Source organism: Megascapheus bottae, unplaced genomic scaffold (assembly GCF_031878675.1).
Source record: "Megascapheus bottae isolate mThoBot1 unplaced genomic scaffold, mThoBot2.hap1 HAP1_SCAFFOLD_277, whole genome shotgun sequence".
Taxonomy (NCBI): Eukaryota; Metazoa; Chordata; class Mammalia; order Rodentia; family Geomyidae; genus Megascapheus; species Megascapheus bottae.
This window is the reverse complement of record NW_028327463.1, coordinates 1-27,976: the sequence shown is the minus strand read 5'-3', so window position 1 is coordinate 27,976 and position 27,976 is coordinate 1. Positions and strand designations below refer to the sequence as shown.

At 52.6% G+C, this 27,976-nt stretch overlaps 1 protein-coding gene across 1 annotated transcript in view; it reads right to left on the bottom strand.

The window, feature by feature from the left end:
- LOC150039802 (dynein axonemal heavy chain 14-like) overlaps positions 1–26,969 on the bottom strand; it is a gene marked incomplete at its 3' end in the record, with an annotated part of 148,942 nt that extends 121,973 nt beyond the window's left edge. Inside the window, exons 1-2 of the mRNA XM_090327586.1 lie at positions 26,850–26,969; positions 26,224–26,439 (exon numbers count right to left, since the gene is read on the bottom strand). Coding sequence (XP_090183712.1) covers positions 26,224–26,439; positions 26,850–26,969 — 336 coding nt within the window. The remainder of the gene's footprint in view (positions 1–26,223; positions 26,440–26,849) is intronic.
- Positions 26,970–27,976: the final 1,007 nt, after the last annotated feature.

Below are 27,976 nucleotides of genomic sequence, written 5' to 3'. Positions count from 1 at the left end.
ACCACCGAGGTCATTTCCTCATCACTTGCATCACTTCCTCATCACCGAGGTCACTTCCTTATCACTGAGATCACTTCCTCATCGCCTAGATCACTTCCTAATCACCGAGATCACTTCCTCATCACCGAGGTCACTTCCTCACCACCGAGATCACTTCTCCATCACCGAGGTTACTTCCTCATCACTGAGATCACTTCCTCATCTCTGAGGTCAGTTCCTCATCACCGAGATCACTTCTTAACTACCGAGGTAACTTCCTCAGCACCGAGGTCACTTCCTCACCACCGAGGTCACTTCCTCATCACTTAAATCACTTCCTCATCACCGAGGTCACTTCCTCATCACCGAGATCACTTCCTCATCACTGAGATCACTTCCTCAGTACCTAGGTCACTTCCTCTTCACCGAGTTCACTTCCTCATCACTGAGATCACTTCCTCAGCACCGAGGTCACTTCCTCATCACCGAGGTCACTTCCTCATCACCGAGGTCACTTCCTCATCACTTTGATCACTTACTCATCACCGAGGTCACTTCTCATCACCGAGATCACTTCCTCATCACCGAGGTCACTTCCTCATCACCGAGGTCACTTCCTCATCACCGAGATCACTTCCTCATCACTTTGATCACTTCCTCATCACCGAGGTCACTTCCTCATCACCGATGTCACTTCCTCATCACCGAGGTCACTTCCTCAGCACCGAGGTCACTTCTCATCACCGAGATCACTTCCTCATCACCGAGGTCACTTCCTCATCACCGAGGTCACTTCCTCATCACCGAGGTCACTTCCTCAGCACCGAGGTCACTTTATCAGCACCGAGGTCACTTCATCACCAACGAGGTCACTTCCTCATCACCGAGGTCACTTCCTCAGCACCGAGGTCAGTTCCTCACCACCGAGGTCACTTCATCAGCCCCGAGGTCACTTCATCACCAACGACGTCACTTCCTCATCACCGACGTCACTTCCTTATCACTTAAATCACTTCCTCATCACCGAGGTCACTTCTCATCACCGAGATCACTTCCTCATCACCGAGGTCACTTCCTCATCACCGAGATCACTTCCTCAGCACCGAGGTCACTTCCTCATCACCGAGGTCACTTCCTCATACCGAGGTCACTACCTCATCACCGAGGTCACTTCCTCATCACCGAGGTCACTTCCTCATCACGAGGTCACTTCCTCATCACCGAGGTCACTTCCTCACCACCGAGGTCACTTCCTCATCACCGAGGTCACTTCATCAGCCCCGAGGTCACTTCATCACCAACGAGGTCACTTCCTCATCACCGAGGTCACTTTCTCATCACCGAGGTCACTTCCTCAGCACCGAGGTCACTTCCTCACCACCGAGGTCACTTCATCAGCCCCGAGGTCACTTCATCACCAACGACGTCACTTCCTCATCACCGATGTCACTTCCTTATCACTTAAATCACGTCCTCATCACCGAGGTCACTTCTCATCACCGAGATCACTTCCTCCCCACCGAGGTCACTTCCTCACCACCGAGGTCACTTCCTCATCACTTAAATCACTTCCTCATCACCGAGGTTACTTCCTCATCACCGAGATCACTTCCTCTTCACTGAGATCACTTCCTCAGCACCTAGGTCACTTCCTCTTCACCGAGGTCACTTCCTCATCACCGAGATCACTTCCTCATCACCGAGGTCACTTCTCATCACCGGAATCACTTCCTCATCACCGAGGTCACTTCTCATCACCGAGATCACTTCCTCATCACCGAGGTCACTTCCTCATCACCGAGGTCACTTCCTCATCACCGAGATCACTTCCTCATCTCCGAGGTCACTTCCTCATCACCGAGATCACTTCCTCATCACCGAGGTCACTACCCCATCACCGAGGTCTCTTCCTCATCACCGAGGTCACTTCCTCATCACCGAGATCACTTCCTCAGCACCGAGGTCACTTCCTCATCACCGAGGTCACTTCCTCAGCACCGATATCACTTCCTGAGCACCGAGGTCACTTCCTCATCACCGAGGTCACTTCTCATCACCGAGATCACTTCCTCATCACCGAGGTCACTTCCTCATCACCGAGATCACTTCCTCAGCACCGAGGTCACTTCCTCATCACCGAGGTCACTTCCTCATCACCGAGGTCACTACCGCATCACCGAGGTCACTTCCTCATCACCGAGATCACTTCCTCATCACTTTGATCACTTCCTCATCACCGAGGTCACTTCCTCATCACCGAGATCACTTCCTCATCACTTTGATCACTTCCTCATCACCGAGGTCACTTCTCATCACCGAGATCACTTCCTCATCACCGAGGTCACTTCCTCATCACCGAGGTCACTTCCTCATCACCGAAATCACTTCCTCATCACTTTGATCACTTCCTCATCACCGAGGTCACTTCCTCATCACCGAGGTCACTTCCTCATCACTTTGATCACTTCCTCATCACCGAGGTCACTTCTCATCACCGAGATCACTTCCTCATCACCGAGGTCACTTCTCATCACCGAGATCACTTCCTCATCACCGAGGTCACTTCCTCATCACCGAGGTCACTTCCTCAGCACCGAGGTCACTTCCTCAGCCCCGAGGTCACTTCATCACCAACGAGGTCACTTCCTCATCACCGAGGTCACTTTCTCATCACCGAGGTCACTTCCTCAGCACCGAGGTCACTTCCTCACCACCGAGGTCACTTCCTCACCACCGAGGTCACTTCATCAGCCCCGAGGTCACTTCATCACGAACGACGTCACTTCCTCATCACCGATGTCACTTCCTTATCACTTAAATCACGTCCTCATCACCGAGGTCACTTCTCATCACCGAGATCACTTCCTCATCACCGAGGTCATTTCCTCATCACCGAGATCACTTCCTCAGCACCGAGGTCACTTCCTCATCACCGAGGTCACTTCCTCATAACCGAGGTCACTACCTCATCACCGAGGTCACTTCCTCATCACCGAGGTCACTTCCTCACCACCGAGGTCACTTCCTCATCACCGAGATCACTTCCTCATCACCGAGGTCACTTCCTCACCAGCGAGGTCACTTCCTCATCACCGAGATCACGTCCTCATCACTGAGATCACTTCCTCAGCACCGAGATCACTTCCTCATCACTTTGATCACTTCCTCATCACCGAGATCACTTCCCCATCACCGAGGTTACTTCTTCATCACTGAGATCACTTCCTCATCTCTGAGGTCAGTTCCTCATCACCGAGATCACTTCTTAACCACCGAGGTAACTTCCTCACCACCGAGGTCACCTCATTACCGAGGTCACCTCCTCATCACCGAGGTCACTTCCTCATCATGAGGTCACTTCCTCACCACTGAGGTCACTTCCTCAGCACCGAGGGCACTTCCTCACCACCGAGGTCACTTCCTCACCACCGAGGTCACTTCCTCATCACTGAGGTCACTTCCTCATCACCGAGGTCACTTCCTCATCACCGAGATCACTTCCTCACCACCGAGGTCATTTCCTCATCACTTGAATCACTTCCTCATCACCGAGGTCACTTCCTCATCACTGAGATCACTTCCTCATCACCGAGGTCACTTCTTCATCACCAAGATCACTTCCTCATCACCGAGGTCACTTCCTCATCACCGAGGTCACTTCTTCATCACCGAGATCACTTCCTTATCACTGAGATCACTTCCTCATCGCCTAGATCACTTCCTCATCACCGAGATCACTTCCTCACCACCGAGATTACTTCCTCATCACCGAGGTCACTTCCTCATCACCGAGGTCACTTCCTCATCACGAGGTCACTTACTCATCACCGAGATCACTTCCTCACCACCGAGGTCACTTCCTCATCACCGAGATCACTTCCTCATCACCGAGGTCACTTCCTCACCACCGAGATCACTTTCCCATCACCGACGTTACTTCCTCATCACTGAGATCACTTCCTCATCTCTGAGGTCAGTTTCTCATCACCGAGATTACTTCTTAACCACCGAGGTAACTTCCTCACCACCGAGATCACCTCCTCATTACCGAGGTCACCTCCTCATCACCGAGGTCAGTTCCTCATCACGAGGTCACTTCCTCACCACCAAGGTCACTTCCTCAGCACCGAGGTCACTTCCTCACCACCGAGGCCACTTCCTCACCACCGAGGTCACTTCCTCATCACCGAGGTCACTTCCTCATCACCGAGATCACTTCCTCACCACCGAGGTCATTTCCTCATCACTTGAATCACTTCCTCATCACCGAGGTCACTTCCTCATCACTGAGATCACTTCCTCATCACCGAGGTCACTTCTTCATAACCAAGATCACTTCCTCATCACCGAGGTCACTTCCTCATCACCGAGGTCACTTCTTCATCACCGAGATCACTTCTTTATCACTGAGATCACTTCCTCATCGCCTAGAACACTTCCTCATCACCGAGATCACTTCCTCACCACCGAGATTTCTTCCTCATCACCGAGATCACTTCCTCATCACCAAGGTCACTTCCTCATCACCGAGATCACTTCCTCATCACCGAGGTCACTTCCTCATCACCGAGATCACTTCCTCACCACCGAGGTCATTTCCTCATCACTTGAATCACTTCCTCATCACCGAGGTCACTTCCTTATCACTGAGATCACTTCCTCATCGCCTAGATCACTTCCTCATCACCGAGATCACTTCCTCATCACCGAGGTCACTTCCTCACCACCGAGATCACTTCTCCATCACCGAGGTTACTTCCTCATCACTGAGATCACTTCCTCATCTCTGAGGTCAGTTCCTCATCACCGAGATCACTTCTTAACCACCGAGGTAACTTCCTCACCACCGAGGTCACTTCCTCACCACCGAGGTCACTTCCTCATCACTTAAATCACTTCCTCATCACCGAGGTCACTTCCTCATCACCGAGATCACTTCCTCATCACTGAGATCACTTCCTCAGCACCTAGGTCACTTCCTCTTCACCGAGGTCACTTCCTCATCACCGAGATCACTTCCTCATCACCGAGGTCACTTCCTCATCACCGAGGTCACTACCCCATCACCGAGGTCTCTTCCTCATCACCGAGGTCACTTCCTCATCACCGAGATCACTTCCTCAGCACCGAGGTCACTTCCTCATCACCGAGATCACTTCCTCAGCACCGAGGTCACTTCCTCATCACCGAGGTCACTTCTCATCACCGAGATCACTTCCTCATCACCGAGGTCACTTCCTCATCACTGAGATCACTTCTTCAGCACCGAGGTCACTTCCTCATCACCGAGGTCACTTCCTCATCACCGAGGTCACTACCTCATCACCGAGGTCACTTCCTCATCACCGAGATCACTTCCTCATCACTTTGATCACTTCCTCATCACCGAGGTCACTTCCTCATCACCGAGGTCACTTCCTCATCACTTTGATCACTTCCTCATCACCGAGGTCACTTCTCATCACCGAGATCACTTCCTCATCACCGAGGTCACTTCCTCATCACCGAGGTCACTTCCTCATCACCGAGATCACTTCCTCATCACTTTGATCACTTCCTCATCACCGAGGTCACTTCCTCATCACCGAGGTCACTTCCTCATCACTTTGATCACTTCCTCATCACCGAGGTCACTTCTCATCACCGAGGTCACTTCCTCATCACCGAGGTCACTTCCTCATCACCGAGGTCACTTCCTCATCACCGAGGTCACTTCCTCAGCACCGAGGTCACTTTATCAGCACCGAGGTCACTTCATCACCAACGAGGTCACTTTCTCATCACCGAGGTCACTTCCTCAGCACCGAGGTCACTTCCTCACCACCGAGGTCACTTCATCAGCCCCGAGGTCACTTCATCACCAACGACGTCACTTCCTCATCACCGACGTCACTTCCTTATCACTTAAATCACTTCCTCATCACCGAGGTCACTTCTCATCACCGAGATCACTTCCTCATCACCGAGGTCACTTCCTCATCCCCGAGATCACTTCCTCAGCACCGAGGTCACTTCCTCATCACCGAGGTCACTTCCTCATACCGAGGTCACTACCTCATCACCGAGGTCACTTCCTCATCACTGAGGTCACTTCCTCATCACGAGGTCACTTCCTCATCACCGAGGTCACTTCCTCACCACCGAGGTCACTTCCTCATCACCGAGGTCACTTCCTCATCACCGAGGTCACTTCCTCACCACCGAGATCACTTTCCCATCACCGACGTTACTTCCTCATCACTGAGATCACTTCCTCATCTCTGAGGTCAGTTCCTCATCACCGAGATCACTTCTTAACCACCGAGGTAACTTCCTCACCACCGAGATCACCTCCTCATTACCGAGGTCACCTCCTCATCACCGAAGTCACTTCCTCATCACGAGGTCACTTCCTCAGCACCGAGGTCACTTCCTCAGCACCGAGGTCACTTCCTCACCACCGAGGTCACTTCCTCACCACCGAGGTCACTTCCTCATCACCGAGGTCACTTCCTCATCACCGAGATCACTTCCTCACCACCGAGGTCATTTCCTCATCACTTGAATCACTTCCTCATCACCGAGGTCACTTCCTCATCACTGAGATCACTTCCTCATCACCGAGGTCACTTCTTCATCACCAAGATCACTTCCTCATCACCGAGGTCACTTCCTCATCACCGAGGTCACTTCTTCAACACCGAGATCACTTCCTTATCACTGAGATCACTTCCTCATCGCCTAGAACACTTCCTCATCACCGAGATCACTTCCTCATCGCCTAGAACACTTCCTCATCACCGAGATCATTTCCTCATCACCAAGGTCACTTCCTCATCACCGAGATCACTTCCTCATCACTGAGGTCACTTCCTCATTACCGAGATCACTTCCTCACCACCGAGGTCATTTCCTCAGCACTTGAATCACTTCCTCATCACCGAGGTCACTTCCTTATCACTGAGATCACTTCCTCATCGCCTAGATCACTTCCTCATCACCGAGATCACTTCCTCACCACCGAGGTCACTTCCTCATCACCGAGATCACTTCCTCATCACCGAAGTCACTTCCTCACCACCGAGATCACTTCCTCACCACCGAGGTCACTTCCTCACCACGGAGATCACGTCCTCATCACCGAGGTCACTTCCTCAGCACCGAGGTCACTTCCTCATCATCGAGATCACTTCTCCATCACCGAGGTTACTTCCTCATCACTGAGATCACTTCCTCATCTCTGAGGTCAGTTCCTCATCACCGAGGTCACTTCTTAACCACCGAGGTAACTTCCTCACCACCGAGGTCACCTCCTCATTACCCAGGTCACCTCCTCATCATCGAGGTCACTTCCTCATCACGAGGTCACTTCCTCACCACCGAGGTCACTTCCTCAGCACCGAGGTCACTTCCTCACCACCGAGGTCACTTCCTCACCACCGAGGTCACTTCCTCATCACCGTGGTCACTTCCTCATCACCGAGATCACTTCCTCACCACCGAGGTCATTTCCTCATCACTTGAAACACTTCCTCATCACCGAGGTCACTTCCTCATCACTGAGATCACTTCCTCATCACCGAGGTCAGTTCTTCATCACCAAGATCACTTCCTCATCACCGAGGTCACTTCCTCATCACCGAGGTCACTTCTTCATCACCGAGATCACTTCCTCATAAGTGAGATCACTTCCTCATCGCCTAGATCACTTCCTCATCACCGAGATCACTTCCTCACCACCGAGATTACTTCCTCATCACCGAGGTCACTTCCTCATCACCGAGGTCACTTCCTCAACACCGAGGTCACTTCCTCACCACCGAGGTCACTTCATCAGCACCGAGGTCACTTCATCACCAACGAGGTCACTTCCTCATCACCGAGGTCACTTCCTTATCACTTAAATCACTTCCTCATCACCGAGGTCACTTCTCATCACCGAGATCAGTTCCTCATCACCGAGGTCACTTCCTCATCACCGAGATCACTTCCTCATCACTGAGATCACTTCCTCAGCACCGATATCACTTCCTCAGCACCGAGGTCACTTCCTCATCACGAGGTCACTTCCTCACCACCGAGGTCACTTCCTCAGCACCGAGGTCACTTCCTCACCACCGAGGTCACTTCCTCACCACCGAGGTTACTTCCTCATCACCGAGGTCACTTCCTCATCACTGAGATCACTTCCTCATCACTGAGATCACTTCCTCACCACCGAGGTCATTTCCTCATCACTTGAATCACTTCCTCATCACCGAGGTCACTTCCTCATCACTGAGATTACTTCCTCATCACCGAGGTCACTTCCTCACCACCGAGGTCACTTCCTCATCACCGAGGTCACTTCCTCATCACTGAGATCACTTCCTCACCACCGAGGTCATTTCCTCATCACTTGAATCACTTCCTCATCACCGAGGTCACTTCCTCATCACTGAGATTACTTCCTCATCACCGAGGTCACTTCCTCACCACCGAGGTCACTTCCTCAGCACCGAGATCACGTTCTCATCACCGAGGTCACTTCCTCACCAGCGAGGTCACTTCCTCATCACCGAGATCACGTCCTCATCACTGAGATCACTTTCTCAGCACCGAGATCACTTCCTCATCACTTTGATCACTTCCTCATCACCGAGATCACTTCCCCATCACCGAGGTTACTTCCTCATCACTGAGATCACTTCCTCATCTCTGAGGTCAGTTCCTCATCACCGAGATCACTTCTTAACCACCGAGGTAACCTCCTCACCACCGAGGTCATCTCCTCATCACCGAGGTCACCTCCTCATCACCGAGGTCACTTCCTCAGCACCGAGGTCACTTCCTCAGCACCGAGGTCACTTCCACACCACCGAGGTCACTTCCTCACCACCGAGGTCACTTCCTCATCACCGAGGTCACTTCCTCATCACCGAGGTCACTTTCTCATCACCGAGATCACTTCCTCACCACCGAGGTCATTTCCTCATCACTTGAATCACTTCCTCATCACCGAGATCACTTCCTCATCACCGAGGTCACTTCTTCATCACCAAGATCACTTCCTCACCACCGAGGTCACTTCCTCATCACCGAGATCACTTCCAAACCACCGAGATCACTTCCTCACCACCGAGGTCACTTCCTCACCACCGAGATCACGTCCTCACCAGCGAGGTCACTTCCTCATCACCGAGATCACTTCCTCATCACTGAGATAACTTCCTCAGCACCGAGATCACTTCCTCATCACTTTGATCACTTCCTCATCACCGAGATCACTTCCCCATCACCGAGGTTACTTCCTCATCACTGAGATCACTTCCTCATCTCTGAGGTCAGTTCCTCATCACCGAGATCACTTCTTAACCACCGAGGTAACCTCCTCACCACCGAGGTCACCTCCTCATCACCGAGGTCACTTCCTCATCACCGAGGTCACTTCCTCATCACGAGGTCACTTCCTCACCACCGAGGTCACTTCCTCAGCACCGAGATCACTTCCTCACCACCGAGGTCATTTCCTCATCACTTGAATCACTTCCTCATCACCGAGGTCACTTCCTCATCACTGAGATCACTTCCTCATCACCGAGGTCACTTCTTCATCACCAAGATCACTTCCTCATCACCGAGGTCACTTCCTCATCACCGAGGTCACTTCTTCATCACCGAGATCACTTCCTTATCACTGAGATCACTTCCTCATCGCCTAGATCACTTCCTCATCACCGAGATCACTTCCTCACCACCGAGATTACTTCCTCATCACCGAGGTCACTTCCTCAGCACCGAGGTCACTTCCTCACCACCGAGGTCACTTCATCAGCACCGAGGTCACTTCATCACCAACGAGGTCACTTCCTCATCACCGAGGTCACTTCCTTATCACTTAAATCACTTCCTCATCACCGAGGTCACTTCTCATCACCGAGATCACTTCCTCATCACCAAGGTCACTTCCTCATCACCGAGATTTCTTCCTCATCACTGAGATCACTTCCTCAGCACCGATATCACTTCCTCAGCACCGAGGTCACTTCCTCATCACGAGGTCACTTCCTCACCACCGAGGTCACTTCCTCAGCACCGAGGTCACTTCCTCATCACCGAGGTCACTTCCTCAGCACCGAGGTCACTTCCTCATCACTTAAATCACTTCCTCACCAGCGAGATCACTTCCTCATCACTTAAATCACTTCCTCACCAGCGAGGTCACTTCCTCATCACCGAGATCCTCATCACTGAGATCACTTCCTCAGCACCGATATCACTTCCTCAGCACCGAGGTCACTTCCTCATCACGAGGTCACTTCCTCACCACCGAGGTCACTTCCTCAGCACCGAGGTCACTTCCTCACCACCGAGGTCACTTCCTCAGCACCGAGATCACGTCCTCATCACCGAGGTCACTTCCTCATCACCGAGGTCACTTCCTCATCACTTAAATCACTTCCTCACCAGCGAGGTCACTTCCTCATCACCGAGATCACTTCCTCATCACTGAGATCACTTCCTCAGCACCGAGATCACTTCCTCATCACTGAGATCACTTCCTCATCACCGAGATCACTTCCCCATCACCGAGGTTACTTCCTCTTCACTGAGATCACTTCCTCATCTCTGAGGTCAGTTCCTCATCACCGAGATCACTTCTTAACGACCAAGGTAACTTCCTCACCACCGAGGTCACCTCCTCATTACCGAGGTCACCTCCTCATCACCGAGGTCACTTCCTCATCACGAGGTCACTTCCTCACCACCGAGGTCGCTTCCTCAGCACCGAGGTCGCTTCCTCACCACCGAGGTCACTTCCTCACCACCGAGGTCACTTCCTCATCACCGAGGTCACTTCCTCATCACCGAGATCACTTCCTCACCACCGAGGTCATTTCCTCATCACTTGAATCACTTCCTCATCACCGAGGTCACCCCTCATCACTGAGATCACTTCCTCATCACCGAGGTCACTTCTTCATCACCAAGATCACTTCCTCACCACCGAGGTCACTTCCTCATCACCGAGATCACTTCCTCACCACCGAGATCACTTCCTCACCACCGAGGTCACTTCCTCACCACCGAGATCACGTCTCCATCACCGATGTCACTTCCTCACCACCGAGGTCACTTCATCAGCACCGAGGTCACTTCATCACCAATGAGGTCACTTCCTCATCACCGGGGTCACTTCCTTATCACTTAAATCACTTCCTCATCACCGAGGTCACTTCTCATCACCGAGATCACTTCCTCATCACCAAGGTCACTTCCTCATCACCGAGATCACTTCCTCATCACTGAGATCACTTCCTCATCACCGAGGTCACTTCCTCATCACTTAAATCACTTCCTCATCACCGAGGTCACTTCCTCATCACTGAGATCACTTCCTCATCACCGAGGTCACTTCTCATCACCGAGATCACTTCCTCATCACCGAGGTCACTTCTCATCACCGAGATCACTTCCTCATCACCGAGGTCACTTCCTCACCACCGAGGTCACTTCTACATCACGAGGTCACTTCCTCATCACCGAGGTCACTTCCTCATCACGAGGTCACTTCCCCATCACCGAGGTCACTTCCTCATCACCGAGATCACTTCCTCATCACCGAGGTCACTTCTCATCACCAAGATCACTTCCTCATCACCGAGGTCACTTCTCATCACCGAGATCACTTCCTCATCACCGAGGTCACTTCCTCATCACCGAGATCACTTCCTCATCACCGAGGTCACTTCCTCATCACCGAGGTCACTTCCTCATCACCGAGGTCACTACCCCATCACCGAGGTCACTTCCTCATCACCGAGGTCACTTCCTCATCACTTAAATCACTTCCTCATCACCGAGGTCACTTCCTCACCACTTAAATAACTTCCTCAGCATCGAGATCACTTCCTCATCACTTTGATCACTTCCTCATCACTTAAATCACTTCCTCAGCACCAAGATCACTTCCTCAGCACCGACATCACTTCCTCATCACTTTGATCACTTCCTCACCACCGAGGTCACTTCCCCATCACCAAGGTCACTTCCTCACCACCGACGTCACTTCCTCACCACCGAGATCACTTCCTCATGTCTGAGATCACTTCCTCATCACCGAGGTCACTTCCTCACCACCGAGGTCACCTTCCCATCACCGAGGTCACTTCCTCATCACCGAGGTCACTTCCTCATCACCGAGGTCACTTCCTCAGCACCGAGGTCACTTCATCAGCACCGAGGTCACTTCATCACCAACGAGGTCACTTCCTCATCACCGAGGGCACTTTCTCATCACCGAGGTCACTTCCTCAGCACCGAGATCACTTCCTCACCACCGAGGTCACTTCATCAGCACCGAGGTCACTTCATCACCAACGAGGTCACTTCCTCATCACCGACGTCACTTCCTTATCACTTAAATCACTTCCTCAACACCGAGGTCACTTCTCATCACCGAGATCACTTCCTCATCACCGAGGTCACTTCCTCATCACCGAGATCACTTCCTCAGCACCGAGGTCACTTCCTCATCACCGAGGTCACTTCCTCATAACCGAGGTCACTACCTCATCACCGAGGTCACTTCCTCATCACCGAGGTCACTTCCTCATCACGAGGTCACTTCCTCATCACCGAGATCACTTCCTCACCACCGAGGTCACTTCCTCATCACTTAAATCACTTCCTCACCAGCGAGGTCACTTCCTCATCACCGAGATCACGTCCTCATCACTGAGATCACTTCCTCAGCACCGAGATCACTTCCTCATCACTTTGATCACTTCCTCATCACCGAGATCACTTCCCCATCACCGAGGTTACTTCTTCATCACTGAGATCACTTCCTCATCTCTGAGGTCAGTTCCTCATCACCGAGATCACTTCTTAACCACCTAGGTAAGTTCCTCACCACCGAGGTCACCTCCTCATTACCGAGGTCACGTCCTCAGCACCGAGGTCACTTCCTCATCATGAGGTCACTTCCTCACCACCGAGGTCACTTCCTCATCACGAGGTCACTTCCTCATCACCGAGATCACTTCCTCACCACCGAGGTCACTTCCTCATCACCGAGGTCACTTCCTCATCACCGAGGTCACTTCTTCATCACCGAGATCACTTCCTTATCACTGAGATCACTTCCTCATCGCCTAGATCACTTCCTCATCACCGAGATCACTTCCTCACCACCGAGATCACTTCCTCATCACCGAGATCACTTCCTCATCACCAAGGTCACTTCCTCATCAGCGAGGTCACTTCCTTATCACCGAGGTCACTTCCTCATCACCGAGATCACTTCCTCATCACCGAGGTCACTTCCTCACCACCGAGATCACTTCCTCACCACCGAGGTCACTTCCTCACCACCGAGATCACGTCCTCATCACCGAGGTCACTTCCTCATCACCGAGGTCACTTCCTCATCACCGAGATCACTTCTCCATCACCGAGGTTACTTCCTCATCACTGAGATCACTTCCTCATCTCTGAGGTCAGTTCCTCATCACCGAGATCACTTCTTAAGCACCGAGGTCACTTCCTCACCACCGAGGTCACTTCCTCAGCACCGAGGTCACTTCCTCACCACCGAGGTCACTTCCTCACCACCGAGGTCACTTCCTCATCACCGAGGTCACTTCTTCATCACCGAGGTCACTTCCTCATCACCGAGATCACTTCCTCATCACCGAGGTCACTTCTCATCACCGAGATCACTTCCTCATCACTTAAATCACTTCCTCACCAGCGAGGTCACTTCCTCATCACTTAAATCACTTCCTCACCAGCGAGGTCACTTCCTCATCACCGAGATCACTTCCTTATCACTGAGATCACTTCCTCATCGCCTAGATCACTTCCTCATCACCGAGATCACTTCCTCACCACCGAGATTACTTCCTCATCACCGAGGTCACTTCCTCATCACCGAGGTCACTTCCTCAGCACCGAGGTCACTTCCTCACCACCGAGGTCACTTCATCAGCACCGAGGTCACTTCATCACCAACGAGGTCACTTCCTCATCACCGAGGTCACTTCCTTATCACTGAGATCACTTCCTCATCGCCTAGATCACTTCCTCAGCACCGATATCACTTCCTCAGCACCGAGGTCACTTCCTCATCACGAGGTCACTTCCTCACCACCGAGGTCACTTCCTCAGCACCGAGGTCACTTCCTCACCACCGAGGTCACTTCCTCAGCACCGAGATCACGTCCTCATCACCGAGGTCACTTCCTCATCACCGAGGTCACTTCCTCATCACTTAAATCACTTCCTCACCAGCGAGGTCACTTCCTCATCACCGAGATCACTTCCTCATCACTGAGATCACTTCCTCAGCACCGAGATCACTTCCTCATCACTGAGATCACTTCCTCATCACCGAGATCACTTCCCCATCACCGAGGTTACTTCCTCTTCACTGAGATCACTTCCTCATCTCTGAGGTCAGTTCCTCATCACCGAGATCACTTCTTAACGACCAAGGTAACTTCCTCACCACCGAGGTCACCTCCTCATTACCGAGGTCACCTCCTCATCACCGAGGTCACTTCCTCATCACGAGGTCACTTCCTCACCACCGAGGTCGCTTCCTCAGCACCGAGGTCGCTTCCTCAGCACCGAGGTCACTTCCTCACCACCGAGGTCACTTCCTCATCACCGAGGTCACTTCCTCATCACCGAGATCACTTCCTCACCACCGAGGTCATTTCCTCATCACTTGAATCACTTCCTCATCACCGAGGTCACCCCTCATCACTGAGATCACTTCCTCATCACCGAGGTCACTTCTTCATCACCAAGATCACTTCCTCACCACCGAGGTCACTTCCTCATCACCGAGATCACTTCCTCACCACCGAGATCACTTCCTCACCACCGAGGTCACTTCCTCACCACCGAGATCACGTCTCCATCACCGATGTCACTTCCTCACCACCGAGGTCACTTCATCAGCACCGAGGTCACTTCATCACCAATGAGGTCACTTCCTCATCACCGGGGTCACTTCCTTATCACTTAAATCACTTCCTCATCACCGAGGTCACTTCTCATCACCGAGATCACTTCCTCATCACCAAGGTCACTTCCTCATCACCGAGATCACTTCCTCATCACTGAGATCACTTCCTCATCACCGAGGTCACTTCCTCATCACTTAAATCACTTCCTCATCACCGAGGTCACTTCCTCATCACTGAGATCACTTCCTCATCACCGAGGTCACTTCTCATCACCGAGATCACTTCCTCATCACCGAGGTCACTTCTCATCACCGAGATCACTTCCTCATCACCGAGGTCACTTCCTCACCACCGAGGTCACTTCTTCATCACGAGGTCACTTCCTCATCACCGAGGTCACTTCCTCATCACGAGGTCACTTCCCCATCACCGAGGTCACTTCCTCATCACCGAGATCACTTCCTCATCACCGAGGTCACTTCTCATCACCAAGATCACTTCCTCATCACCGAGGTCACTTCTCATCACCGAGATCACTTCCTCATCACCGAGGTCACTTCCTCATCACCGAGATCACTTCCTCATCACCGAGGTCACTTCCTCATCACCGAGGTCACTTCCTCATCACCGAGGTCACTACCCCATCACCGAGGTCACTTCCTCATCACCGAGGTCACTTCCTCATCACTTAAATCACTTCCTCATCACCGAGGTCACTTCCTCACCACTTAAATAACTTCCTCAGCATCGAGATCACTTCCTCATCACTTTGATCACTTCCTCATCACTTAAATCACTTCCTCAGCACCAAGATCACTTCCTCAGCACCGACATCACTTCCTCATCACTTTGATCACTTCCTCACCACCGAGGTCACTTCCCCATCACCAAGGTCACTTCCTCACCACCGACGTCACTTCCTCACCACCGAGATCACTTCCTCATGTCTGAGATCACTTCCTCATCACCGAGGTCACTTCCTCACCACCGAGGTCACCTTCCCATCACCGAGGTCACTTCCTCATCACCGAGGTCACTTCCTCATCACCGAGGTCACTTCCTCAGCACCGAGGTCACTTCATCAGCACCGAGGTCACTTCATCACCAACGAGGTCACTTCCTCATCACCGAGGGCACTTTCTCATCACCGAGGTCACTTCCTCAGCACCGAGATCACTTCCTCACCACCGAGGTCACTTCATCAGCACCGAGGTCACTTCATCACCAACGAGGTCACGTCCTCATCACCGACGTCACTTCCTTATCACTTAAATCACTTCCTCAACACCGAGGTCACTTCTCATCACCGAGATCACTTCCTCATCACCGAGGTCACTTCCTCATCACCGAGATCACTTCCTCAGCACCGAGGTCACTTCCTCATCACCGAGGTCACTTCCTCATAACCGAGGTCACTACCTCATCACCGAGGTCACTTCCTCATCACCGAGGTCACTTCCTCATCACGAGGTCACTTCCTCATCACCGAGATCACTTCCTCACCACCGAGGTCACTTCCTCATCACTTAAATCACTTCCTCACCAGCGAGGTCACTTCCTCATCACCGAGATCACGTCCTCATCACTGAGATCACTTCCTCAGCACCGAGATCACTTCCTCATCACTTTGATCACTTCCTCATCACCGAGATCACTTCCCCATCACCGAGGTTACTTCTTCATCACTGAGATCACTTCCTCATCTCTGAGGTCAGTTCCTCATCACCGAGATCACTTCTTAACCACCTAGGTAAGTTCCTCACCACCGAGGTCACCTCCTCATTACCGAGGTCACGTCCTCAGCACCGAGGTCACTTCCTCATCATGAGGTCACTTCCTCACCACCGAGGTCACTTCCTCATCACGAGGTCACTTCCTCATCACCGAGATCACTTCCTCACCACCGAGGTCACTTCCTCATCACCGAGGTCACTTCCTCATCACCGAGGTCACTTCTTCATCACCGAGATCACTTCCTTATCACTGAGATCACTTCCTCATCGCCTAGATCACTTCCTCATCACCGAGATCACTTCCTCACCACCGAGATCACTTCCTCATCACCGAGATCACTTCCTCATCACCAAGGTCACTTCCTCATCAGCGAGGTCACTTCCTTATCACCGAGGTCACTTCCTCATCACCGAGATCACTTCCTCATCACCGAGGTCACTTCCTCACCACCGAGATCACTTCCTCACCACCGAGGTCACTTCCTCACCACCGAGATCACGTCCTCATCACCGAGGTCACTTCCTCATCACCGAGGTCACTTCCTCATCACCGAGATCACTTCTCCATCACCGAGGTTACTTCCTCATCACTGAGATCACTTCCTCATCTCTGAGGTCAGTTCCTCATCACCGAGATCACTTCTTAAGCACCGAGGTCACTTCCTCACCACCGAGGTCACTTCCTCAGCACCGAGGTCACTTCCTCACCACCGAGGTCACTTCCTCACCACCGAGGTCACTTCCTCATCACCGAGGTCACTTCCTCATCACCGAGGTCACTTCCTCATCACCGAGATCACTTCCTCATCACCGAGGTCACTTCTCATCACCGAGATCACTTCCTCATCACTTAAATCACTTCCTCACCAGCGAGGTCACTTCCTCATCACTTAAGTCACTTCCTCACCAGCGAGGTCACTTCCTCATCACCGAGATCACTTCCTCATCACTGAGATCCCTTCCTCAGCACCGATATCACTTCCTCAGCACCGAGGTCACTTCCTCATCACGAGGTCACTTCCTCACCACCGAGGTCACTTCCTCAGCACCGAGGTCACTTCCTCACCACCGAGGTCACTTCCTGAGCACCGAGATCATGTCCTCATCACCGAGGTCACTTCCTCATCACCGAGGTCACTTCCTCATCACTTAAATCACTTCCTCACCAGCGAGGTCACTTCCTCATCACCGAGATCACTTCCTCATCACTGAGATCACTTCCTCATCACCGAGATCAGTTCCTCACATCGAGATCACTTCCTCTTGACCGAGGTCACTTCCTCATCACCGAGATCACTTCCTCAGCACCGAGATCACATCTTCACCACCGAGGTAACTTCCTCACCACCGAGGTCACCTCCTCATTACCGAGGTCACCTCCTCATCACCGAGGTCACTTCCTCATCACGAGGTCACTTCCTCACCACCGAGGTTACTTCCTCAGCACCAAGGTCACTTCCTCACCACCGAGGTCACTTCCTCACCACCGAGGTCACTTCCTCATCACCGAGGTCACTTCCTCACCACCGAGGTCATTTCCTCATCACTTGAATCACTTCCTCATCACCGAGCTCACTTCCTCATCACTGAGATCACTTCCTCATCACCGAGGTCACTTCTTCACCACCAAGATCACTTCCTCACCACCGAGGTCACTTCCTCATCACCGAGATCACTTCCTCACCACCGAGATCACTTCCTCACCACCGAGGTCACTTCCTCACCACCGAGATCACGTCTTCATCACCGAGGTCACTTCCTCACCACCGAGGTCACTTCATCAGCACCGAGGTCACTTCATCACCAACGAGGTCACTTCCACATCACCGGGGTCACTTCCTTATCACTTAAATCACTTCCTCATCACCGAGGTCACTTCTCATCACTGAGATCACTTCCTCATCACCAAGGTCACTTCCTCATCACCGAGATCACTCCTCATCACTGAGATCACTTCCCCATCACCGAGGTCACTTCCTCATCACCGAGATCACTTCCTCATCACGGAGGTCACTTCTCATCACCGAGATCACTTCCTCATCACCGAGGTCACTTCCTCATCACCGAGATCACTTCCTCATCACCGAGGTCACTTCCTCATCACCGAGGTCACTTCCTCATCACCGAGGTCACTACCCCATCACCGAGGTCACTTCCTCATCACCGAGGTCACTTCCTCATCACTTAAACCAGTTCCTCATCACCGAGGTCACTTCCTCATCACTTAAATAACTTCCTCAGCATCGAGATCACTTCCTCATCACTTTGATCACTTCCTCATCACTTAAATCACTTCCTCAGCACCGAGATCACTTCCTCAGCACCGAGATCACTTCCTCATCACTTTGATCACTTCCTCACCACCGAGGTCACTTCCCCATCACCAAGGTCACTTCCTCACCACCGACGTCACTTCCTCACCACCGAGATCACTTCCTCATGTCTGAGATCACTTCCTCATCACCGAGGTCACTTCCTCACCACCGAGGTCACCTTCCCATCACCGAGGTCACTTCCTCATCACCGAGGTCACTTCCTCATCACCGAGGTCACTTCCTCATCACGAGGTCACTTCCTCACCACCGAGGTTACTTCCTCAGCACCAAGGTCACTTCCTCACCACCGAGGTCACTTCCTCACCACCGAGGTCACTTCCTCATCACCGAGGTCACTTCCTCACCACCGAGGTCATTTCCTCATCACTTGAATCACTTCCTCATCACCGAGCTCACTTCCTCATCACTGAGATCACTTCCTCATCACCGAGGTCACTTCTTCACCACCAAGATCACTTCCTCACCACCGAGGTCACTTCCTCATCACCGAGATCACTTCCTCACCACCGAGATCACTTCCTCACCACCGAGGTCACTTCCTCACCACCGAGATCACGTCTTCATCACCGAGGTCACTTCCTCACCACCGAGGTCACTTCATCAGCACCGAGGTCACTTCATCACCAACGAGGTCACTTCCACATCACCGGGGTCACTTCCTTATCACTTAAATCACTTCCTCATCACCGAGGTCACTTCTCATCACTGAGATCACTTCCTCATCACCAAGGTCACTTCCTCATCACCGAGATCACTTCCTCATCACTGAGATCACTTCCCCATCACCGAGGTCACTTCCTCATCACCGAGATCACTTCCTCATCACCGAGGTCACTTCTCATCACCGAGATCACTTCCTCATCACCGAGGTCACTTCCTCATCACCGAGATCACTTCCTCATCACCGAGGTCACTTCCTCATCACCGAGGTCACTTCCTCATCACCGAGGTCACTACCCCATCACCGAGGTCACTTCCTCATCACCGAGGTCACTTCCTCATCACTTAAACCAGTTCCTCATCACCGAGGTCACTTCCTCATCACTTAAATAACTTCCTCAGCATCGAGATCACTTCCTCATCACTTTGATCACTTCCTCATCACTTAAATCACTTCCTCAGCACCGAGATCACTTCCTCAGCACCGAGATCACTTCCTCATCACTTTGATCACTTCCTCACCACCGAGGTCACTTCCCCATCACCAAGGTCACTTCCTCACCACCGACGTCACTTCCTCACCACCGAGATCACTTCCTCATGTCTGAGATCACTTCCTCATCACCGAGGTCACTTCCTCACCACCGAGGTCACCTTCCCATCACCGAGGTCACTTCCTCATCACCGAGGTCACTTCCTCATCACCGAGGTCACTTCCTCAGCACCGAGGTCACTTCATCAGCACCGAGGTCACTTCATCACCAACGAGGTCACTTCCTCATCACCGAGGGCACTTTCTCATCACCGAGGTCACTTCCTCAGCACCGAGGTCACTTCCTCACCACCGAGGTCACTTCATCAGCACCGAGGTCACTTCATCACCAACGAGGTCACTTCCTCATCACCGACGTCACTTCCTTATCACTTAAATCACTTCCTCATCACCGAGGTCACTTCTCATCACCGAGATCACTTCCTCATCACCGAGGTCACTTCCTCATCACCGAGATCACTTCCTCAGCACCGAGGTCACTTCCTCATCACCGAGGTCACTTCCTCATAACCGAGGTCACTACCTCATCACCGAGGTCACTTCCTCATCACCGAGGTCACTTCCTCATCACGAGGTCACTTCCTCATCACCGAGATCACTTCCTCACCACCGAGGTCACTTCCTCATCACTTAAATCACTTCCTCACCAGCGAGGTCACTTCCTCATCACCGAGATCACGTCCTCATCACTGAGATCACTTCCTCAGCACCGAGATCACTTCCTCATCACTTTGATCACTTCCTCATCACCGAGATCACTTCCCCATCACCGAGGTTACTTCTTCATCACTGAGATCACTTCCTCATCTCTGAGGTCAGTTCCTCATCACCGAGATCACTTCTTAACCACCGATGTAAGTTCCTCACCACTGAGGTCACCTCCTCATTACCGAGGTCACGTCCTCATCACCGAGGTCACTTCCTCATCATGAGGTCACTTCCTCACCACCGAGGTCACTTCCTCAGCACCGAGGTCACTTCCTCACCACCGAGGTCACTTCCTCACCACCGAGGTCACTTCCTCATCACTGAGGTCACTTCCTCATCACCGAGGTCATTTCCTCATCACTTGAATCACTTCCTCATCACCGAGGTCACTTCCTCATCACTGAGATCACTTCCTCATGACCGAGGTCACTTCTTCATCACCAAGATCACTTCCTCATCACCGAGGTCACTTCCTCACCACCGAGATCACTTTCCCATCACCGACGTTACTTCCACATCACTGAGATCACTTCCTCATCTCTGAGGTCAGTTTCTCATCACCGAGATCACTTCTTAACCACCGAGGTAACTTCCTCACCACCGAAATCACCTCCTCATTACCGAGGTCACCTCCTCATCACCGAGGTCACTTCCTCATCTTGAGGTCACTTCCTCACCACCGAGGTCACTTCCTCAGCACCGAGGTCACTTCCTCACCACCGAGGTCACTTCCTCACCACCGAGGTCACTTCCTCATCACCGAGGTCACTTCCTCATCACCGAGATCACTTCCTCACCACCGAGGTCATTTCCTCATCACTTGAATCACTTCCTCATCACCGAGGTCACTTCCTCATCACTGAGATCACTTCCTCATCACCGAGGTCACTTCTTCATCACCAAGATCACTTCCTCATCACCGAGGTCACTTCCTCATCACCGAGGTCACTTCTTCATCACCGAGATCACTTCCTTATCACTGAGATCACTTCCTCATCGCCTAGATCACTTCCTCATCACCGAGATCACTTCCTCACCACCGAGATTACTTCCTCATCACCGAGATCACTTCCTCATCGCCTAGATCACTTCCTCTTCACCGAGATCACTTCCTCATCACCGAGGTCACTTCCTCACCACCGAGGTCACTTCCTCATCACAGAGATCACTTCCTCATCACCGAGGTCACTTCCTCACCACCGAGATCACTTCCTCACCACCGAGGTCACTTCCTCACCACCGAGATCACGTCCTCATCACCGAGGTCACTTCCTCATCACCGAGGTCACTTCCTCATCACCAAGATCACTTCTCCATCACCGAGGTTACTTCCTCATCACTGAGATCACTTCCTCATCTCTGAGGTCAGTTCCTCATCACCGAGATCACTTCTTAACCACCGAGGTAACTTCCTCACCACCGAGGTCACCTCCTCATTACCGAGGTCACCTCCTCATCACCGAGGTCACTTCCTCATCACGAGGTCACTTCCTCACCACCGAGGTCACTTCCTGAGCACCGAGATCACTTCCTCACCACCGAGGTCACTTCCTCATCACCGAGGTCACTTCCTCATCACCGAGGTCACTTCCTCATCACCGAGATCACTTCCTCACCACCGAGGTCACTTCTCATCACCGAGATCACTTCCTCATCACCAAGGTCACTTCCTCATCACTGAGATTTCTTCCTCATCACTGAGATCACTTCCTCAGCACCGATGTCACTTCCTCAGCACCGAGGTCACTTCCTCACCACCGAGGTCACTTCCTCAGCACCGAGGTCACTTCCTCATCACCGAGGTCACTTCCTCATCACCGAGGTCACTTCCTCATCACTTAAATCACTTCCTCACCAGCGAGGTCACTTCCTCATCACTTAAATCACTTCCTCACCAGCGAGGTCACTTCCTCATCACCGAGATCACTTCCTCATCACTGAGATCCCTTCCTCAGCACCGATATCACTTCCTCAGCACCGAGGTCACTTCCTCATCACGAGGTCACTTCCTCACCACCGAGGTCACTTCCTCAGCACCGACGTCACTTCCTCACCACCGAGGTCACTTCCTCAGCACCGAGATCACGTCCTCATCACCGAGGTCAGTTCCTCATCACCGAGGTCACTTCCTCATCACTTAAATCACTTCCTCACCAGCGAGGTCACTTCATCATCACCGAGATCACTTCCTCATCACTGAGATCACTTCCTCAGCACCGAGATCACTTCCCCATCACCGAGGTTACTTCCTCATCACTGAGATCACTTCCTCATCTCTGAGGTCAGTTCCTCATCACCGAGATCACTTCTTAACCACCGAGGTAACTTCCTCACCACCGAGGTCACCTCCTCATTACCGAGGTCACCTCCTCATCACCGAGGTCACTTCCTCATCACGAGGTCACTTCCTCACCACCGAGGTCACTTCCTCAGCACCAAGGTCACTTCCTCACCACCGAGGTCACTTCCTCACCACCGAGGTCACTTCCTCATCACCGAGGTCACTTCCTCATCACCGAGATCACTTCCTCACCACCGAGGTCATTTCCTCATCACTTGAATCACTTCCTCATCACCGAGGTCACTTCCTCATCACTGAGATCACTTCCTCACCACCGAGGTCACTTCCTCACCACCGAGATCACGTCTTCATCACCGAGGTCACTTCCTCACCACCGAGGTCACTTCATCAGCACCGAGGTCACTTCATCACCAACGAGGTCACTTCCTCATCACTGGGGTCACTTCCTTATCACTTAAATCACTTCCTCATCACCGAGGTCACTTCTCATCACCGAGATCACTTCCTCATCACCAAGGTCACTTCCTCATCACCGAGATCACTTCCTCATCACTGAGATCACTTCCTCATCACCGACGTCACTTCCTCATCACTTAAATCACTTCCTTATCATAGAGGTCACTTCCTCATCACCGAGATCACTTCCTCATCACCGAGGTCACTTCTCATCACCGAGATCACTTCCTCATCACTGAGGTCACTTCTCATCACCGAGATCACTTCCTCATCACCGAGGTCACTTCCTCACCACCGAGGTCACTTCCTCATCACGAGGTCACTTCCTCATCACCGAGGTCACTTCCTCATCACGAGGTCACTTCCCCATCACCGAGGTCACTTCCTCATCACCGAGGTCACTTCCTCATCACGAGGTCACTTCCTCATCACCGAGGTCACTTCCTCATCACCGAGATCACTTCCTCATCACCGAGGTCACTTCCTCATCATGACATCACATCCTCATCACCGAGATCACTTCCTCATCACCGAGATCACTTCCTCGTCACCGAGATCAGTTCCTCATCACCGAGGTCACTTCCTCATCACTGAGGTCACTTCCTCATCAGCGAGATCACTTCCTCATCACCGAGGTCACTTCCTCATCACGAGGTCACTTCCTCATCACCGAGATCACTTCCTCATCACCGAGGTCACTTCCTCATCACCGAGGTCACTTCCTCATCACCGAGATCACTTCCTCATCATCGAGGTCACTTCCTCATCACCGAGGTCACTTCCTCATCACCGAGGTCACTACCCCATCACCGAGGTCACTTCCTCATCACCGAGGTCACTTCCTCATCACTTAAATCACTTCCTCATCACCGAGGTCACTTCCTCATGACTTAAATCACTTCCTCAGCCTCGAGATCACTTCCTCATCACTTTGATCACTTCCTCATCACTTAAATCACTTCCTCAGCACCGAGATCACTTCCTCAGCACCGAGATCACTTCCTCATCACTTTGATCACTTCCTCACCACCGAGGTCACTTCCCCATCACCGAGGTCACTTCCTCACCACCGAGATCACTTCCTCATCTCTGAGATCACTTCCTCATCACCGAGGTCACTTGCTCATCACCGAGGTCACTTCCTCATCAACGAGATCACTTCCTCATCACCGAGGTCACTTCCTCATCACCGAGGTCACTTCCTCATCACGAGGTCACTTCCTCATCACGAGGTCACTTCCCCATCACCGAGGTCACTTCGCCATCACCGAGGTCACTTCCTCATCACCGAGGTCACTTCCTCACCACCGAGGTCACTTCCTCATCACCGAGATCACTTCCTCATCACGAGGTCACTTCCTCATCACCGAGGTCACTTCCTCATCACCGAGATCTCTTCCTCATCACCGAGGTCACTTCCTCATCACCGAGGTCACGTCCTCATCACCGAGGTCATGTTCTCATCACCGAGGTCACTTCCTCATCTTCGAGGTCACTCCCTCATCACTGAGGTCACTTCCTCATCACCGAGGTCACTTCCTCATCAACGAGATCACTTCCTCACTACTGAGGTCACTTCCTCATCAACGAGATCACTTCCTCACTACTGAGGTCACTTCCTCATCACCGAGATCACTTCCTCACCACTGAGGTCAGTTCCTGATCAACGAGATCACTTCCTCACCACCGAGGTCACTTCCTCATCACCGAGGTCACTTCCTCACCACTGAGGTCACTTCCTCATCAACGAGATCACTTCCTCACTACTGAGGTCACTTCCTCATCAACGAGATCACTTCCTCACCACTGAGGTCTCTTCCTCATCAACGAGATCACTTCCTCATCATCGAGGTCACTTCCTCACCACTGAGGTCACTTCCTCATCAACGAGATCACTTCCTCACCACCGAGATCACTTCCTCATCACTGAGGTCACTTCCTCATCACCGAGGTCACTTCCCATCACCGAGGTCACTTCCTCACCACCGAGGTCACTTCCTCACCACCGAGATCACTTCCTCATCACCGAGGTCACTTCCTCATCACCGAGGTCACTTCCTCACCACTGAGGTCACTTCCTCATCACCAAGATCACTTCCTCACTTCTGAGATCACTTCCTCATCACTGTGTTCCTGTCTCCTGCCTTTCCCTTCCCAAACCTGCTTTCTCCTCCTCTGACCCCTCCCCCTTCGTCGTGTACCACCTGAACATTGACTTCCCCCATTATGCTCTCTCCTGACCAATCCTGGAGGCAGTTTCAGCGCTGTGATGGAGTCCTGACTGCAGGCCTGCCCTCTGGCTGTGGCCAGGACGGCGCTGCGGGTCCGGTCAGGACACGGCATTCACTAAGTCATGGACTTCCAAGGAACGCTGTGAATTTTGCTTAAAGGATGAGATATAGCTAACGGAGGTATTAGAGTTAAAAAAGAAGAAAGAATCAAAGCCTCAAAAATTTTATCAAATTAACTTAGGGAAAAGAAACCCACGGGAACACCTGCCCCCCACCCCTGCCCCACGCGATGCCACACGGCACCATGCAGGGGCAGCCGGACGTCCTACCTCGTACTTCGGTGCCATGGCATCCAGTAAGGAGAACCCAGAAGAGGGGGAGATGTTGTTTCTCACGCTGAAGGATTCCCACTTCCTGAGGACCAGCTGTCGGAACTCCGGCGTCAGGGCCCCGCTGTAGACAATGCAGGCGGCGGCCAGGAGCATGTCCCCCAGGGTTGCCTCCAGCTTGCTCTCCGTGTGGTGAATGGTCTCCTGCCAGCGAGTCTGCACAGCACAGGGAAAGATGTGTAGGCGACTCGGTCTGGGCCTCCCTGCGCAGGGCTGGGGTGCAGGGTGCCGTGGCGATGCCCAGCATCTCCCCGAGGACTGTTTCCTACGAGCAGCTCCTGTGCTGTTCCTGGGCTTGAGCCCGAGGCGAGGGCCAGGCAGGCCGTTCAGGACTCTGCTCAGGGCCTCGGGCCTTCCTCTGTACAAGCTCATTTCAAATAACCACATGAGAATTATCTGGACAATTGTGCAATTGCGTAACTAAACAAAGATGTTTGCCAGCTCCCTAGAGACTGAAAGAAATGAGTTAGAGGAGAAAGGAAAAGGAGATGAGAAGGCCCGCATCCTGACAATGAATAAAACACTTGTTTTCTTTTGTCAGGATGCTTGACCCACCCATGCCTTACACAGCTGGCCCGAGTTGTTCCAGTGTTCTGGACCTCAAAGCAGGCTAGCATCCTAGAAGAAAGAGGAGACCCAGCCCTCTGCTGCCTCTTCACTTCAGCCTGAAGACTACGGGCCTCCATGGTTTCATCTAACTGAGACCCGAGGACAGCCAGCCACGGCAGGATGAGGGCCCTCGAGGCGGGGGGGCAGGCATGGTTCTGGAGGCGTGGAGCAGGGGGGATCTGGAGGCGTGGAGCAGGGTTGGTTCTGGAGGTGTGGAGCAGGGGTGGTTCTGGAGGTGTGGAGCAGGGGTGGTTCTGGAGGTGTGGAGCAGGGGTGGTTCTGGAGGTGTGGAGCAGGGTTGGTTCTGGAGGTGTGGAGCAGGGGTGGTTCTGGAGGTGTGGAGCAGGGGGGTTCTGGAGGTGTGGAGCAGGCGTGGCTCTGGAGGTGTGGAGCAGGGGTGGTTCTGGAGGTGTGGAGCAGGCGTGTTTCTAGAGGTGAGCAGGGTTGGTTGGTTCTGGAGGTGTAGAGCAGGGGTGGTTCTGGAGGTGTGGAGCAGGCGTGTTTCTAGAGGTGTGGAGCAGGGTTGGTTCTGGAGGTGTGGAGCAGGGGGGATCTGGAGGCGTGGAGCAGGGTTGGTTCTGGAGGTATGGAGCAGGGGTGGTTCTGGAGGTGTGGAGCAGGGGTGGTTCTGGAGGTGTGGAGCAGGGGTGGTTCTAGAGGTGGGGAGCAGGGGTGGTTCTAGAGGTGTGGAGCAGGAGTGGTTCTGGAGGTGTGGAGCAGGGGTGGTTCTAGAGGTGTGGAGCAGGGGTGGTTCTGGAGGTGTGGAGCAGGGGTGGTTCTGGAGGTGTGGAGCAGGAGTGGTTCTGGAGGTGTGGAGCAGGGGTGGTTCTGGAGGTGTGGAGCAGGGGTGGTTCTGGAGGTGTGGAGCAGGGTTGGTTCTGGAGGTGTGGAGCAGGGGTGGTTCTAGAGGTGTGGAGCAGGGGTGGTTCTGGAGGTGTGGAGCAGGGGTGGTTCTGGAGGTGTGGAGCAGGGGGTGGTTCTGGAGGTGTGGAGCAGGGTGGTTCTGGAGGTGTGGAGCAGGGTTGGTTCTGGAGGTGTGGAGCAGGGGTGGTTCTGGAGGGTGTTGGAGCAGGGGGGTTCTGGA